The sequence below is a fragment of the Rhineura floridana genome, chromosome 8, assembly GCF_030035675.1.
Source record: "Rhineura floridana isolate rRhiFlo1 chromosome 8, rRhiFlo1.hap2, whole genome shotgun sequence".
Classification (NCBI taxonomy): domain Eukaryota; kingdom Metazoa; phylum Chordata; class Lepidosauria; order Squamata; family Rhineuridae; genus Rhineura; species Rhineura floridana.
This window is the reverse complement of record NC_084487.1, coordinates 72,822,790-72,837,822: the sequence shown is the minus strand read 5'-3', so window position 1 is coordinate 72,837,822 and position 15,033 is coordinate 72,822,790. Positions and strand designations below refer to the sequence as shown.

Sequence of the window (15,033 nt, the reverse complement as noted above, 5' to 3'; positions counted from 1 at the left end):
CCTAGGGAGGTAAGAATGACCCCCTCCTTGCAGTTCTTCCACCGACAAGCAAAGACCTTCTTATTCCAACATAGTTTTGAACTCTTAGCTATATGTGTGTATGGTTTTAATATTGGAAATAGTTTAATTTTATTTTAATGTAGACTTTGTATGTTTTTAATTATATGTATTTTTATCTGGAAGCCGCCGTGAGTTCCAGTTTTGGAAAAATGGCGGGTATAAATAAAGACACTAATACTAATACTAATACTAATAATAAACTGCTCTGGAGCAGTTCCCACATGGCTGCTTAGCAGGCATCATAGTACTGGCTGTATGTGAATAGGGCTTTAGCATACAGTGTCTCCTGAAATAACTGGTACTCTTGATATTTTTTCATTATTTTTTCACTGGTTCATATATGCTATAAAAACCTCTGTGAAGATATTCTTATGGGGTGCTTTGGCAAGAAAAATTGGACAGTTGTCCTACTCATTTTTGCTATTTTGGCAGAAAATGTATCCATCAGGTTGTCTGTATTGTACATAAAGATACTTACATATCGTAATCTGTTATGAAACATGAGATAGGACAGTAAAGTTTAAATGATTGAAATACACTATAGGTTTAAATAGATTGAAATACATTATAGAAATGGTTTAAAAGAAACCTTTTAATTTTTGAACCATTTTCAGTCATGTAAATTAGAGAGTATTTCTTTCCGCAGCAAACTGTTGAGGGGAGGATGTGTTATCCATCGTGTGACAGAGCAAAAGTTGTGACATTTTCTACATCTGCATGTATGCCATATAAAGAGCAATACAGAAATTTCAGACATGATCATCAGTTACTAACTGCTTCTCTGTTACAGTTCAGTTTTGCACTGGAAGCATGTACCAGACTGAATTGTAAGGATACGCATTGCCAGACCATTGGAACTTTTCCATACAATTGTGTGTGTGGTGGTGGTGGCGGCGGCAGCATTGTGCAACATTGTGTTGCTGTTGTTTCTCCCACAGAGCCAGTGGATGTGTGCTGTAGTTGTGATTGAGGTGAGAGCAATGTTATTGTTTTTACTAAACCATGGCTCGTGGAATGCCAAGACATGCAGTGGGGAGGGCATTGCCATATTACTGTTTTGTTAGGGAATTTTTTTTTTCATGGAAGAGTGGAACTTCTCTAAAGGAATTTTGCAAGAAGATGTGGAGCGGGATAGATAAAAAGGGGAATGGTCACCCACCAGTAATTTAGCATTTCCAAAATAACCAATAGGTGCCTGTGGTTTCTCTCATTGGTGCCTTGTAGTAGAAGGATTTCACTTGTCTCTGTTACAATATTTGATTCTTTGGGAAAGATTCTTTGGCAACAGAAGCACAGCCTCAAAGCAAGATGGCAGGCTGTGCATAGCCAATGAATGAAAGGAAAGGAGCTGCTGTTGAGGGAAATATGTCTAGTGTTCCCACCTTGATTAAAGAGCAGGGATGTATGTGAAAAATGGAAATGGACTGCCTTCAAATCAATTCCAACTTATGGTGACCCTATGAATAGGGTTTGCCTGGTAAGCGCTATTCAGAGGGGGTTTACCATTGCCGTCCTCTGAGGCTGAGAGGCAGTGACTGGCCCAAGGTCACCCAGTGAGCTTCATGGCTGTGTGGGGATTTGAACCCTGGTCTCCCAGATCATAGTCCAACACCTTAACCACTACACCACACTGGCTCTCAGGGGGGTATGTACTATTGTGCTAAACTGAGATTCTGCACCACAAAAACTAAATTCTAATCTAAATACATTGCATGAAGTTGTTGGATTTGTCTAATTTATATTACCGATTGGAGTTTCTTTTTTGCCCTCACCACTACTAAGCTCCTTGATTCTTATTCCTGGCTGTTAAAATGTCTCCTTCAGAATATATTCACCTGAATAAAGAATCTACATGGTTAACAGATTTTTTCTGTTTCCAGTGAGAAATTACAGTGGACTGTAGAGCTGCAGGGTTTTGAGAAGTATTTGGCATTAAATGGTCTCCCTTTCTCTCTGCCTTGAGCATTTTTATGTTGCAATGACATGGTGTCAGCTTTCCCCTTCCTGTTCCAGTTTGTCATTGCCACTGTTTGTGGTACTCCCCCTCCCCACTTTTTGATATTAGTCCTCACTGGGGCTTTCTCAGGGATAGACTTAAAATCTTGCTGGCACAGAGGAGTCCCTTGCTGCCTCTCCAGTGTGACTTGCACAGCTTTCTGTTTACCATACTTGCCTTTCTCTTCCCTTGCCCTCCAAGGGTCTGTCTAGATTGGGGGAGGGAGATTCTTTTCAGCCGGAGGGCCACATGCCGATGGTGGGCAGGGCTAGAGGCAAAAGTCGGCAGAGTCATGAATGTGGATTTTACCTTCGTACAGTAGGCTAGCTTCTACAAACATCTGCACATCCCTCTCTGTTCTCCAGCGAGGGTGCCAAGAAGTATGATCAGAACTCAGGGATGCATTCCAGCCAGGCAAAAAGGGGAAGGTAAAAAGACGGGACTGGTAACGAGCATGTCCTGGGGAGAGGCCCAAGGGCCAGCTTGAGAGGCCTGGTGGGCTGCAGTTTGCCCCTGGACCTCAGGTTCTTTATCCGTACGCTAGGGGTGCTTCCTAGTAAAGCTGGGTTTGGTTCTTTGGAGTTCCCTTCCTTGACAGAAACGTTTAACTGTTCTGTGTAGCCATGATTATTAAAACAAGAAACAAAATTGCAAAGTTAAAAGTTGAGCTCATGTCGTGCATGCATATACGAAAAGTGCGCAGGAATTAAAGCCACCTGCTGCTTTGTTGACTGTTTTCACCAAAGTCAGGGACATTTCTCTCTCTCCCCCCCCCCGATATTTTGAAGTCATAAAGTAAATATGAACTAAATATGGATGGAGAAGAAATTAGTTTGGTCTGCATTTTTAAGCAAACACACAAACTGGAATGTAACTATCAGAGTTCACACTTGCTTTAAGATACAATTATTAACTCAAAAGATGTACCAAAATATGTTAAAAACAAAAATGTCCACAATTGTAGTTTAAGGTAAAATATGAATGGAAATGTGCATATATAGAGATGTTTATTTAAATTTTCATGCAGATTTTTTAAAAATTCTGATTAATACAGGGGTCAAAATGGATGAATGAATCAATTTATTATTACATTATATCCCACCTGTTCTCCAAGGACTTCAAGGTGACATACGTACCTCTCCATGTTATCCTCACAATAGACCTGTGTGGTAGGTTAGGCTGAGAGATAATGACTGGCTCAAAGTCACCCAGCGAGCTTAATGTAAGACCAGGATTTGAACCTTGGTCTCCCAGGTCCTAGTCCAACACTCTAACTATTACACCAGAGTGCTGTAGCTGGTGACATTCCTAACTGACTGATAGTCAAGGAATAGCTGTATCTTTAGACTTTAAAAAAAAAAACAGTGAAAGGAAAAAAAAATCCACCCATACATTCGTTGATAGCGTTTATCTAGTTATACATAAATGCATGAGGAAGAACGAGAGTCAAGAGATAAGCAACCTTTGTTGCCTTCTTAATTGCATGCATGTTGCATAGTAAATTGAATTTGGGGGTAAAGGTCCTTAAGGAAGGAACCCCTTGCTGTGATCTACAGCCGTAGTGAAGAGAAAATGCTGTGTGTAATTTTTGTCCTAAAGTTGTGACAGGATCTTTCCATGTAGGCCCTCAGATCTAACCAGGAGCTTATTTGTAAAAGTATTGGATTCACTGTGGCACATAGTGTGCTTGGACAAAAATGAGGGCAAGGATTTTTGGATGTATTGGCAGCCCTCTGAAAAAGTGTGAGTTGTCCATAGCTAGTTGAGTAAGTGTGAACACTCCCAAGGTGGTGTTTTCTGTTTGGGTGCAAGCTCCTCTCTCCTCCTTGCCCATGGATGTGGTGGGTGAAAATGAGGCTCTTCAACAGTTTTTTGAAGGTAAGCAGCTGGTGGCTAAAGAAAGACAGCATTTTGTTGGCACGTACAGTTTGTTTCATTTTTCATATGCCCCTTTGTCTCATCACTCCTTATTTACATGCACCAAAATATGAATCTAGTTGAATACTTATTTATTTATTATTTGATTTATATCCCACCCTTCCTCCCAGCAGGAGCTATTCAGCCATTTTGCTTCTGAAGTGGTTACTTATACTGAGTGGATGGGCCTATGTGAATTGACAGAAAAGAATGCGCATTTAATAAATTGATATCCTGCCTTATCTCCAAGGAATTTGAGATTTCTTTATTTGAGACAAGACAATGATATACCACTTTCTCATTGGACTGCATGGGGTGTGTGTGTACAAAGCATGAAAACAAACAATCCAAACAAATGCAGACCAAAATGTTTGGGTAAATTAACAATGCCTTTGCCTGGTACCTAAAGAATAGTAGTGTTGGTACCAGCAAATGCCTTTGGGGAGGATATTCTATAGCTAGTGCTCCATGCGGCTGTACAACATAACAGTCCTGTGAGGTAGGTTAGGCTGAGAGATAGTGACTGGTGCAAGCCCAGTCAGTGAACTTCATGACTGAGTGGGGATTTGAACATGAGTCTCATCAGGTGTGCATGCTCATCATAATGTCTGCAGCTACAAGCAATGACTTGATCCAGTAGTGCATGTGTGGAAGAACCAAACTGATGTAAGGGATTTTATATTTTAAATTTTTTTACTACTTGCAAAAAATATTTAAATCAACAATGATATTAAACAAGGCAATCAACTCAAATGTTCATCCTTCTCAGAAAGCCTACAATTTTCTTCCAGCGTCTTATAACATCTCTCTGAAATATAATTGCATATCAACTTTATAACAGCCACATCCTATATATTCCAAGCTGAAAATAGATATGGGATAATTAAGTTGTTTTGAATACTGGGCAACTAATGTTTTTGAGCTGCCAATAAATAAAAGGCAACTTCTTTATGTATCCAGAAGGATTACTTCCAGATTTCAGCTAGTAGTATTATATTGTCTACATATCTTAAATTATTGATATTTCTCCCTCCAATTTTCACACCTCCTTCGTCTTGGTCCAATTAAGTTGCCTTTCACACGATTCTTTTCAATAAAGTGCATAAGTTTTATTGTAAGTCAGGGATGGGGAATCTGTGGCCCTCCAAATGTTGTTGGACTCCAACTCCCATCAGCCCCGGCCAGTGTAGTCAATGGTCAAGAATGATGGGAGTAGAGGAGGTAATACCATCTGGAAGGCCACAGAGTCTCCATTCCTGTTAAAAGTGAATGGCCTTGTTTTAGACATTAAAACAAAGTAAAAATAGATAGAAAAGGAACCAAGCTACCAAGCTTTACAGAGTGGAGTAATATGGAATACCTTTATTTTTTCCTGTCTATTTTTAAAAAATGGAATTCAGTTTGTCACCTGTTCTTCAAACACTTAAGATGGCTAACATCATGTTAATAATAACAAAAAGTAAAAGCATAAAGCAGGGGTCATAATGAGAAGACATGATTCATTAGGAAAGATAATAATGCTGGGAAAAACAGAAAGGAGTAGAAAAAGAGGAAGGCCAAACAAGAGATGGATTGATTCCATAATGGAAGCCACAGAGCTGAACGTACAGGATCTGAACACGGTGGTTCATGACAGATGCTCTTGGAGGTCGCTGATTCATAGGGTTGCCATAAGTCGCAGTCGACTTGGAGGCACAAGAATTTAGCCTTGAAGTTACAGGGCTATGAGAAATGATTGGTAGGTCCACACTGGAGAAGACCACAGACTTCTTACACAATAGAGCGAAGAGGAGGGGGGAGTACCCCTGCCTGCTACTGCACTTTGACCATCCAGGAACAGTGGCGGTACAGAAACACTGGAAGGCTGGGAGCTTATGTGATCAGAGAAATCTAAAACTCCGCAATGGTAGGAGCTGTAATCACTCTTCGTCTTGCAAGTCTAAAGTGGAGGTCATGCATATTGGTTAGTTTGTTTCAGTTGGCTTGCAGTTCATCTGTGCTTCCTTGATTGTGGCCAGAATTGATAAAAATTTAACAGGATTTTCTAAAAAGGAAAGATTATGAAGAGGTCAGGGCTATGCTGTCATGGAGTTTAAAGGATTTGGGAATTATTTTTATTTATTTATTATTTGATTTATATCTTGCCCTTCCTCCCAGCAGGAGCCCAGGGCGGCAAACAAAAGCGCTAAAAACACATCAAAACATCATAAAAACAAAACAACGTTAAAAACATTTTTTAAAAATGCCAATAGTCAGGGATGGTGGGAGTTGTAGTCCAGTGACATCTGGAAGGCCACAAGTTTCTCACCCGTCATAAAGGGAAGGAGTGTCCAGACTTGCTATTTTCAGGTGGGTTTCAACCATATACCAGTTGCACAATTAATGATGATTTGGAGGTCTTGTGATTCGGAATCTTGTGATAAAGGGCAGGTGATACATATGACAATAACTCACTTCCATAAAATATTGGATTTTTGTTGATCAGGAAAGTGGTGGGAAAAGTGTGGGATAACACTTGACAAAACATCGTCTAACCCAGCCTTTCCCAACTAGTGGACCACCAGATGTTGTTGGACCACAATTCCCATCTTTCCTGACCATTGGCAATGCTGGCTGAGGCTGATGGGAGTTGTGGTCCAACAACACCTGGTGGCTCACTTGTTGGGAAAGGCTGGTCTAACCTCTCTGCAAACAAATCAGGACGAATGCTTAATAAACAGGTTGCCTGGAAGCCACCAGAGACTCAAAATCCACCTAAAGTTTATTAGGACTAACCAAAATGTCACAAAATAGTGAACAAATTGGAAAAAATCAGGGTCAGTGTTAAGCATGGGGGGATGAGAGAGAGAAAAAATGGCATGATGATGTAGATCCTAAATCTGCCTTAGTCACAGTCTTTAAATGGAGCGCAGGAGAATGCAAACTTCTTTGGATTAGGCTCTCTGAGGCCCATTTGCACTATACATTTAAAGCACTATCATTATTATTGTTACATTTATATCCCTCCTTCCCTCCCAAAGGAGCTCAGGGGGAAAAGATATCAACAAAACAATTTTTTAAAAAAGCATTATAAAATATTCTAAAACACAGTTACAGTTAAAAATGTTCTTTCATCAGTGATCTTTGGGTTGCCAGGAACAGTCCCAATTTTTTCAAATTCCTCCTTGAAAGTCAATAGTGACAGAGATGGATGCACCTCACTGGAGAGGACATTCCACAAATGGGAAGCCACCACTGAAAAGGCCCTGTCACGGGTCAGCGCCAACAGGACAGCCTTAAGCAGTCATGGCTTCCCCTAAAGAATCCTGGGAACTGTAGTTTGTTAAGAGTACTGACAGTTGTTAGGAGACCCCTATTTCCATCACAGGACTACAATTCCCAGAGCTCTGTGGGAAGAGGGGCTGATTGTTAAACAACTTTGAGCTACGTGTGTACATATACACATAAGTTCCACATGAGTTTTCAAAGGAGAATAACAACCCAAATAAGTAAGTAAGTGTCCTCCTTCTGACACAACAAATGTGGCTTTGTTTGAGACATTCTACTAATCCAAAAAAGAATGGAATTTGGCTTATGGGTAGTAAAATGTCTCACTAAATATATGTGTTAATTTCTGTTGAAAAATTCCTTTAAAGCTATGTGACATGAATTTGAGAATAACTGATTTTATGTTGGAGATGTACATCTTCTAGTGCAGATGATCTTCAGATGTGGTGGTGGCTCCTCCGAATTCGGTCATTTTGGGAGTAAATTGCAAAGATTAAGATTGCTTCATATATAACTCCACTGAGATTTCTTCTGGAGTGTATATTAATGCCATAATTCCATTGGAAACCATGTATTAGATGGCAATCTAATTATCACAGCTTGGACTTAGCAAGCAAGTAAATTGAAAAAATGCCACCACACACAAACTAAAATACTAGAGTATGGACCACATAAAAATGGTTGAGAGAAGGAAGGGGCAGTCAGGAGAATTATTTTAAGGTAGAATTTATTTGGCAGTCTTCGGAACCTGAATTTTATATAGCTATGGGGGACTTAAACAAAATGATGCAGTGTAGAATAGTCAAGTTCAGTTTTATAGCCAGCCATGCCCTCTTTTAGGGTGTTCCAATCCATCCCCAAGTTTTCCATCTCTCTCTTCCTCAACAGTCAGTCAGCATTCTATGCCTGCTGAATATGCTCAGTCTTCCATTTGGATATTTTTGTGGTTTCTCCCCTTAGAATTTTTCCCTAAAGTTTTTTTTTACTTCTGCTAACTTCCCAGGAACACAGGAAGCTGCCTTATACCAAATCAGACCATTGGTCCATCTAAATTGTTATTGTCTAGAATGTCTACACTGACTGGCAGCGACTCTACAGGATTTCAGACAGGGAATCTCTCCCAGTCTTACCTGGAGATGCTCAGGCTTGAACCTGGGACCTCATGCGTGCACAGCAGATGCTCTACCACTGAACAATGGCCCTTTTCCAGGCCTCTTGATACCTCCCTCTTAGGTGTGGATGGTGCTGTTTTGGCTACGTAAGGCCCTGTGCTTGGAGAATTGAGTTTGCTGTTAGGATAAGTGGATGTATTTCATTTTTGAGGAGGTAGGACACTGGTGTACACAGAAGACTATATTTTAACAGCTGAAAAAAACGAGGAGAGGATTGACGGTGAAGCCCAAAGAAAGCCAAATGTACAATGGGAAGTGTTAGAAAAGGGGTCATCATGGACAAGCTAGGGAAGGGGCACTGAAAGCATTTCCAGGGCAAAAAAGGGCTCAGGGAGTAAAATTATGACCTGTGTGTAGGATGTCCTGAAGTGTTCTGGGCATACACACACAAGGCAGACTATTTGAGTAATGGGTTTGTGGGGTTGCCAGGATCCGGCAAAGAGCAGACCATGAGAACTTCCTCTGCTGATGATATCATAGCCTTACCTTGCCATTTGGTACTATGATGCCAGAAATCTTTGATGCTAGAATTTATGCAGTTCCCAAATGAAAGAATGCCCAGCAGCATTTCAACCTAAAACCAGAGCCCTATTCTTCATTTTTAATATTTAGGGCAAGATGTGCACAGAGCATTGGAGAATGCAATGGTGGATACACGTATGTTGGAAGAATTCATAGACAGTGACCTTGAGTCATTTGGAAGTCTGTAAGTATGAAAAGCCCACCATATTCTTCAGCATTTTCCTCCTCCAGCTATTTATTATAATTGTGCTGTGGCAATGATAACATTCCTGAAACAGTGAACTAAAGTTCTGTGCCTTACTGAAAACAGGCTTTTCAGGGACAAATTACGGTTTATTGGCAGGATAGCATGAAAATAAGTTAAGCAGGAGGAACGAGATTTCTTTTACTCCTGCCCCATGTACTCTATCCCACATAGTTTCGGAGGGCCCCATACCTTCTGGAGAGAGTTTTTTTTGGGGGGGGGAAATGAGACAATATCTTCAAAGGCACAAGTGATGCTTAAAATAGCAAGACTGACCAGAGAGCTGTGGACTGGAAGAGAGAGCGATGGGATAATTTGCTCTGAGCTTCTGTTTAATAGGGTCTTGCTAATGATGAGATAATGGCAACGTTATCAGTTTTGGATGATGCCTTCCTCTTCAATAGGCAACACTTGGAGAACATTAATTCATCATATAACTCAGGTAAATGGATTGTAATTAATATAAAGGTGACAGCAGTCCTCATAATAGTAATCTCACTTTGGAGGGAGATTGAAGGAAAGAAAACAAACATTGCTATCTTAATTTCTCATGAATCACCTGCAGTTCTTAACCGTACAGTGTTTATAATTTCTCTCCATTACTTGTTATATTATGGGGTAGGGCTGTGCACTGGAATCACCCGAGTCCTGAATCAAATTGGGATGTTTTTGGGCCTGGGCCAGGTTGGGATCAGACTGCCACGAATCGCCATAGGTCAGACTGGGTCTGACGGGGGCGTGGCATCAGACAGGAAGAAGAGGTAGCCATGGCAGTCCTGCCTACCTGAGCGTTTCCTAACAGGATTGCTGCTTCAGCTCATCAGCTGATGAGCAGAGGCAGTGGTCCTGTAGGAGTGCGGGTGCTAGTTTGCAAGCGGCTTTCCTTGCAAACCAGCAACATGCAGGATCACGATTGAGCCCCGCTCTTGGTTAGAAGGGGGAAAGGAGACACAATGTGGCTGTATGTTTAATTACATTTTTTAAACATTAATTAAACATTAGCTCCATCTCTGAGTGACTCCTAGCCAGGGAGGATGGTCCCCGGGTCAACCCAGGGTGGGGTGGCCTGATGTCCCCCACATACTGGAGCCACAGGGTGGATCTGGAGATCTGTGCACAGACCTACTATGGGGTTTTTGTGTGGCGGTGGTGGCAGGGAGCAGGGTAAGATGTCCTACACATTTATTGGGCCTACCTGGCATCCTTACAGAATGAGACTTCAGTGGCTCATGTCCATGTAGATCTGCATTAAAAGCTATACACATGGCCTTGAAATATCGAACAATAGCTTTTTGTAACATGGAGATGCTACATTTTTGTTACTGGTGTAATGGCTTTCTTCCCCTGCTTATCTTGATTCCAATTCTAGGCAAAACAAGCTACCAGACTCCCCACCAGATTCAGGATCAGAGCCATGTTCCCCACCACAATCCAAAGGTTGGTTGGATGATGATGTGTCCTGATTTCTTGGCATTCTACATGGGCATTAGATGTTCTAGTGAAGTGGTAACACTAATGACACTTTCTCTATCTTTCCCCCACAGTTCCATCTTACGATATTTCATGCCCTCCTGGATTGCGACCTCCAACCTCTTTCCCTTCCTTAGGGCCTGCCAATACGTTTCCTTGCAACATTTTGGAGACTTCTGCTATGACGAATACTACGGGACAAGTCTGTGGTACACTTCAAGACTTCAGTTTGAAGACAGGCAATACTGCAACTCCCTGGAATAACTCTACACTATCAAATAGCTGTGCTTCAAATTGTTCCCTTTTAAAAACCTCTCCTAACCCTAGGTAATTTATAATGTATATTGCTATAACTGAAAGAAAGACACCATTGTTGGGATTATTCACCGGTTAGCAAGAAAAAGCCTGCAGAAAAATGAGTAGGAGTTAAATTCCAGCAGCAGGAAGGGGGGGTAGGGAAACTACCACTTCAACTTTTAATAATAATACATGTATTTTTGTTGTTTGCCTCTTATCTGGAATGCGGGTCCGGAGGCAGACTGCATAGATTTAAAAATGCAAGCATACATAAAACCATGCAGAAATTTAAAAATCCAAAAACATGCAAAGAACTATACATAAACAAAGCCATAAAATCCTTAAAAACATCAGTATGAAGGGGTTAAAACTTAACCAAATGCTCGAATAAAAAGATGGGACTTCAGCAGCCCTCTAAAAATGAGAAGAGAGGGGACTGATCTTACCTCACAGGGGAGGGCGTTCCATAGTCTAGGGGCCAGGCTTCAGATGTAGTAGGCACTCGCAACAGGCCCTCTTTCCTCGCTCTTGTGCGATGGGACTGACTAATGAGGGGAAGGTGGGCAGACAGATACCTAGGTCCCAAACCATTTAGGGCTTTAAAGGTTTTAGAAATTCAAATACTGGCATTTACTTTTGTAGGTGAGAGACAGCTTCATCAGACTTATGACATTAAAGCATGAGAAGTAATATTTAAATTTATCCAGAAGATGGCAGTATTTAAATGTTTAACAGCTCAGTCTTGTGCATGTTTTACTCAGAGAGGTTAATTCCATTGCATTTGGTAGAACTTACTCCCAAGCAAGTGTGCACAGCAATGAAGAAGCCTAAGGGTCTGTGTGGCCTCTTGGTTCTTTGTCTCTGGTTAAGATATAAATACAGATTTTTTTAAAAAATGGACTATTCCCATTTTAGGATTCCATTACGTTTAAGCAAGTAGTGTATTTCATTGAGTGGTGGGAGTTCTGGCTGTATACAGGTGATTATTTATGCATAGAAATGGGAGACAGGAATGCCCTCCTTAGCACTACTGTGGCCCTGGGAAGGTGGTGTTGTGGAGAAGACCTTGGTTGCACGAGAAAACCCTGGTTTGCTCTGTCTTTGTTTCCTAAAGACTAACTTCAGGCTCTCCTTGGTGCCAATCAAGTGGTGAGAGTTTTGCAGTGTAAAATAGTTAGCTATTTAGTTTCAAATCCTGTTCCCAACATTTTAGGTATTATATTATATTATATTATATTATATTATATTATATTATATTATATTATATTATATTATATTATATTATATTATATTATATTATATTATATTATATTATATTATATTATATTAGTTGCCTCATAAAAAATCTGTGTGTGTGCCAGCAGTGTGCACCATGCATAGATGAAGTAAAACAGCTGGGAAACTTTAACTACTTTCAAAATAGTGGCCTGGTTCAACTTCTCATGCAGCGCCAAAGCCAAACCATAGCCCAGCACCACATGCACAAACGGGAAGGAGACCCATCTCCCTAGCTGGATTCTTCAGAGTCCTTTAGCTGAGTCCTAGTCATGGATGTCTGTAGGAATATTTTGTTGGGGGGGGGACGTAAAACACTGAAAGGGGGAGAGGCTAGTTTCTCTCACACACAAACTGACTGTACATTTTGCCTGATATCCCAGGTGCTACAAATGCTGGAAACTTTTTAAAAAATGAGAGGTGGGAATATGGGGATTAAGGTTCATCTGGGAAGGCTCTCAAGTGTGGCACAAGTCTGCTGAGTGTCCCTCCATATGTTAATCTGAGCCACATTTTATACTGTTGGCATTAATTTGAATTGATCCATCAATGCCCTTTTAAAGAAACTAGGATTGCTTTTGTCACATGATCTGTCTTGGCGACATTGTATTCCTGTTTTAATTAATTGATAATACTTTCATGTTTCCCTCTAGTCTTTCCTTGGTATCTAAAAAGAGAAAGCTCTCTGAGATTTTGGAGGACCCTCTAGAATTTCAAACATGGTTTGGCAATGCTGGACAAAGTGAGTAAAATCAGACTTCAGGGCAGACACACAGAACATACCTATGTAAACCTCCTTACATCTGAGACTTTAAAATGATCATATAGTAGTGTTGGAAGGTGAAAACCACAAAACTCAGAATTCCTTGCCTTGAGGAAAGATGTATCTATCTACCTGTCTAATTGATCACCAACATTCCTGAGGTGCCTGTATGGCATGGCTTAGATTTGTTGGCTTAATTTTATCATTTGCTGAGTTTTGTTGGCTAGAGATGGGCATAGCACACACATGTCATGTGTAATGCATATGGATGTGCATTATTACACGAAAATAGAGACCAGTATTAACCTTGGCTAGCCAAATGGCAGCCCTGCCCTTATACAACAAGGCAGTGCATCGCTTCCTTCCAGAAGATGCTTGTCCTGAGTCTGGGCCGTCATTTCACTCTGATTGAAATGACAGGTTACCACAGTAAAGCTGTTTTTAACATTAGCCACACAGCCACTTCTCTGCTGCAAAGTGTCCTTGTGGGAAGCAATCTTCACTGGAGAAGTGGTGGAAATGAAGGAGGTGTGTCACGTTCTTCCTCTGCTTGCCAGTTCTTCTCCTTCTGGTGGGGTTCCAGACCCATATTTGTGCACTAAGCAATACTGTTTGCGATCCAGGAGGGAGTTGAAGTGGCAGTTTCAGGGGGAAACCAGTGGATGGATGCTCCCCTCCCTCCCTCTACTATTTCTCTGTTGCAAATGGCTCCCTCCAGAGGATGTTTTTGCACTGGGGAAGCAGGTGTCAGTCTGACACTGCACAAGGCTGTGTTGATAATGCAGAGTTGGACTCAGGGACGACCAAGCATCTGGCTTTAGAAATTCCAATGGCACATAGGGAAGAATACAGCCCTTGGGGTTATGGAGAGACAGGTTCACTGTGAGCTTCTTAGGTGAGGATCAGCACCTTGAGCTGGGACCTGACAGCTCAAATCCATGAATACAGACAAAGCTTTTGTCATTCAGGGCAGCTCTGTGTGTGTGTGTATCTAAAGTTCAGTTCCTGGGAATATGTGTGTGTGTGTGTGTGTGTGTGTGTGTGTGTGTGTGTGTGTGTGTGTGTGTGTGTGTGTGAGAGAGAGAGAGAGAGAGAGAGAGAGAGAAATATATCTGTACCCTATGTTAGTGTCATGAGAACATAAAAAGAATGCAAGTCTGGAGAGGTGGATTCATTTATGACCATGTAAGTGATTGCATTGTTTGTCCATCTTTCTGTACCTCTGAGGTGCTCCAGTGATGCTGCAGTGTGGTACTCTCATACCCTTGGGCCATGTAAAGCCCTTGAGCTTTCCTGTTAGCTCCTCTTGTCTGACTGAGAGACCTGCCCTTTCTGAAACCTGCCAAGCCATATCTTCTGGCATGGGTCACTGTGGGTCTTTGACCCATTTTCTAGTAATGTGCCCAGAGGTCTGAGAGACTTCTGATTCTATAGCATTATTCTGTGATTGCAGTTTAGTTCTGAAGGGCAGAACAAGTTTTTTTGGCCTTCAAAGCTGTTTCTCCTAGACAGAGAGGAGTATATGCATTCACGCTTTCTCACTCAAGTGGCACCTGGATTTGAAGAACTGCCAGTGAATGACAGTACTCTGAGTTGGCTTGGCAATCCTATGGCTGTGATTAGTGAAAGTGCGTCCATGGCTTTAAAGCAGAATGAGAGAAGTGCTTTTTAGATCGTTTCCACATGTGTGAAGCTTACATTTGCTCAGTCAAAGGTGTCATTTTAGGGGGTGGGGACAGTCCCCGTATGCTCAGCCACGGTTCAGATGACATATGATTATGCTTTAGAATCTGATCACCTTGCTGGTTCTGTACACTAAGAGACTATTCTTAGGAATGACTCAGTAGGATTGTGTACTTAATATACATGCCAAAGATGCATATCCTTACCCTCCCCCTTGTTATTGACAAATACTCTTGTGGCCTTTGAATATTGTTGGGAAATTATAGCACTCATAATTTTAAAGCTGTACCTAACTTTAATATTCAACATTTATACTGGTAAGGATGTGCATTACATTTTTCATCTAATTTCCCCCCCATAATAACAC

The 15,033-nt window shown here is 41.2% G+C and overlaps 1 protein-coding gene across 1 annotated transcript in view; it reads left to right on the top strand.

Moving 5' to 3' along the window:
* Positions 1–3,888: 3,888 nt before the first annotated feature.
* Positions 3,889–15,033, top strand: part of MYRFL (myelin regulatory factor like) — a 72,269-nt gene continuing 61,124 nt past the window's right edge. The window contains exons 1-5 of the mRNA XM_061582740.1: positions 3,889–3,934; positions 9,025–9,118; positions 10,548–10,615; positions 10,723–10,975; positions 12,874–12,962. Coding sequence (XP_061438724.1) covers positions 3,889–3,934; positions 9,025–9,118; positions 10,548–10,615; positions 10,723–10,975; positions 12,874–12,962 — 550 coding nt within the window. The remainder of the gene's footprint in view (positions 3,935–9,024; positions 9,119–10,547; positions 10,616–10,722; positions 10,976–12,873; positions 12,963–15,033) is intronic.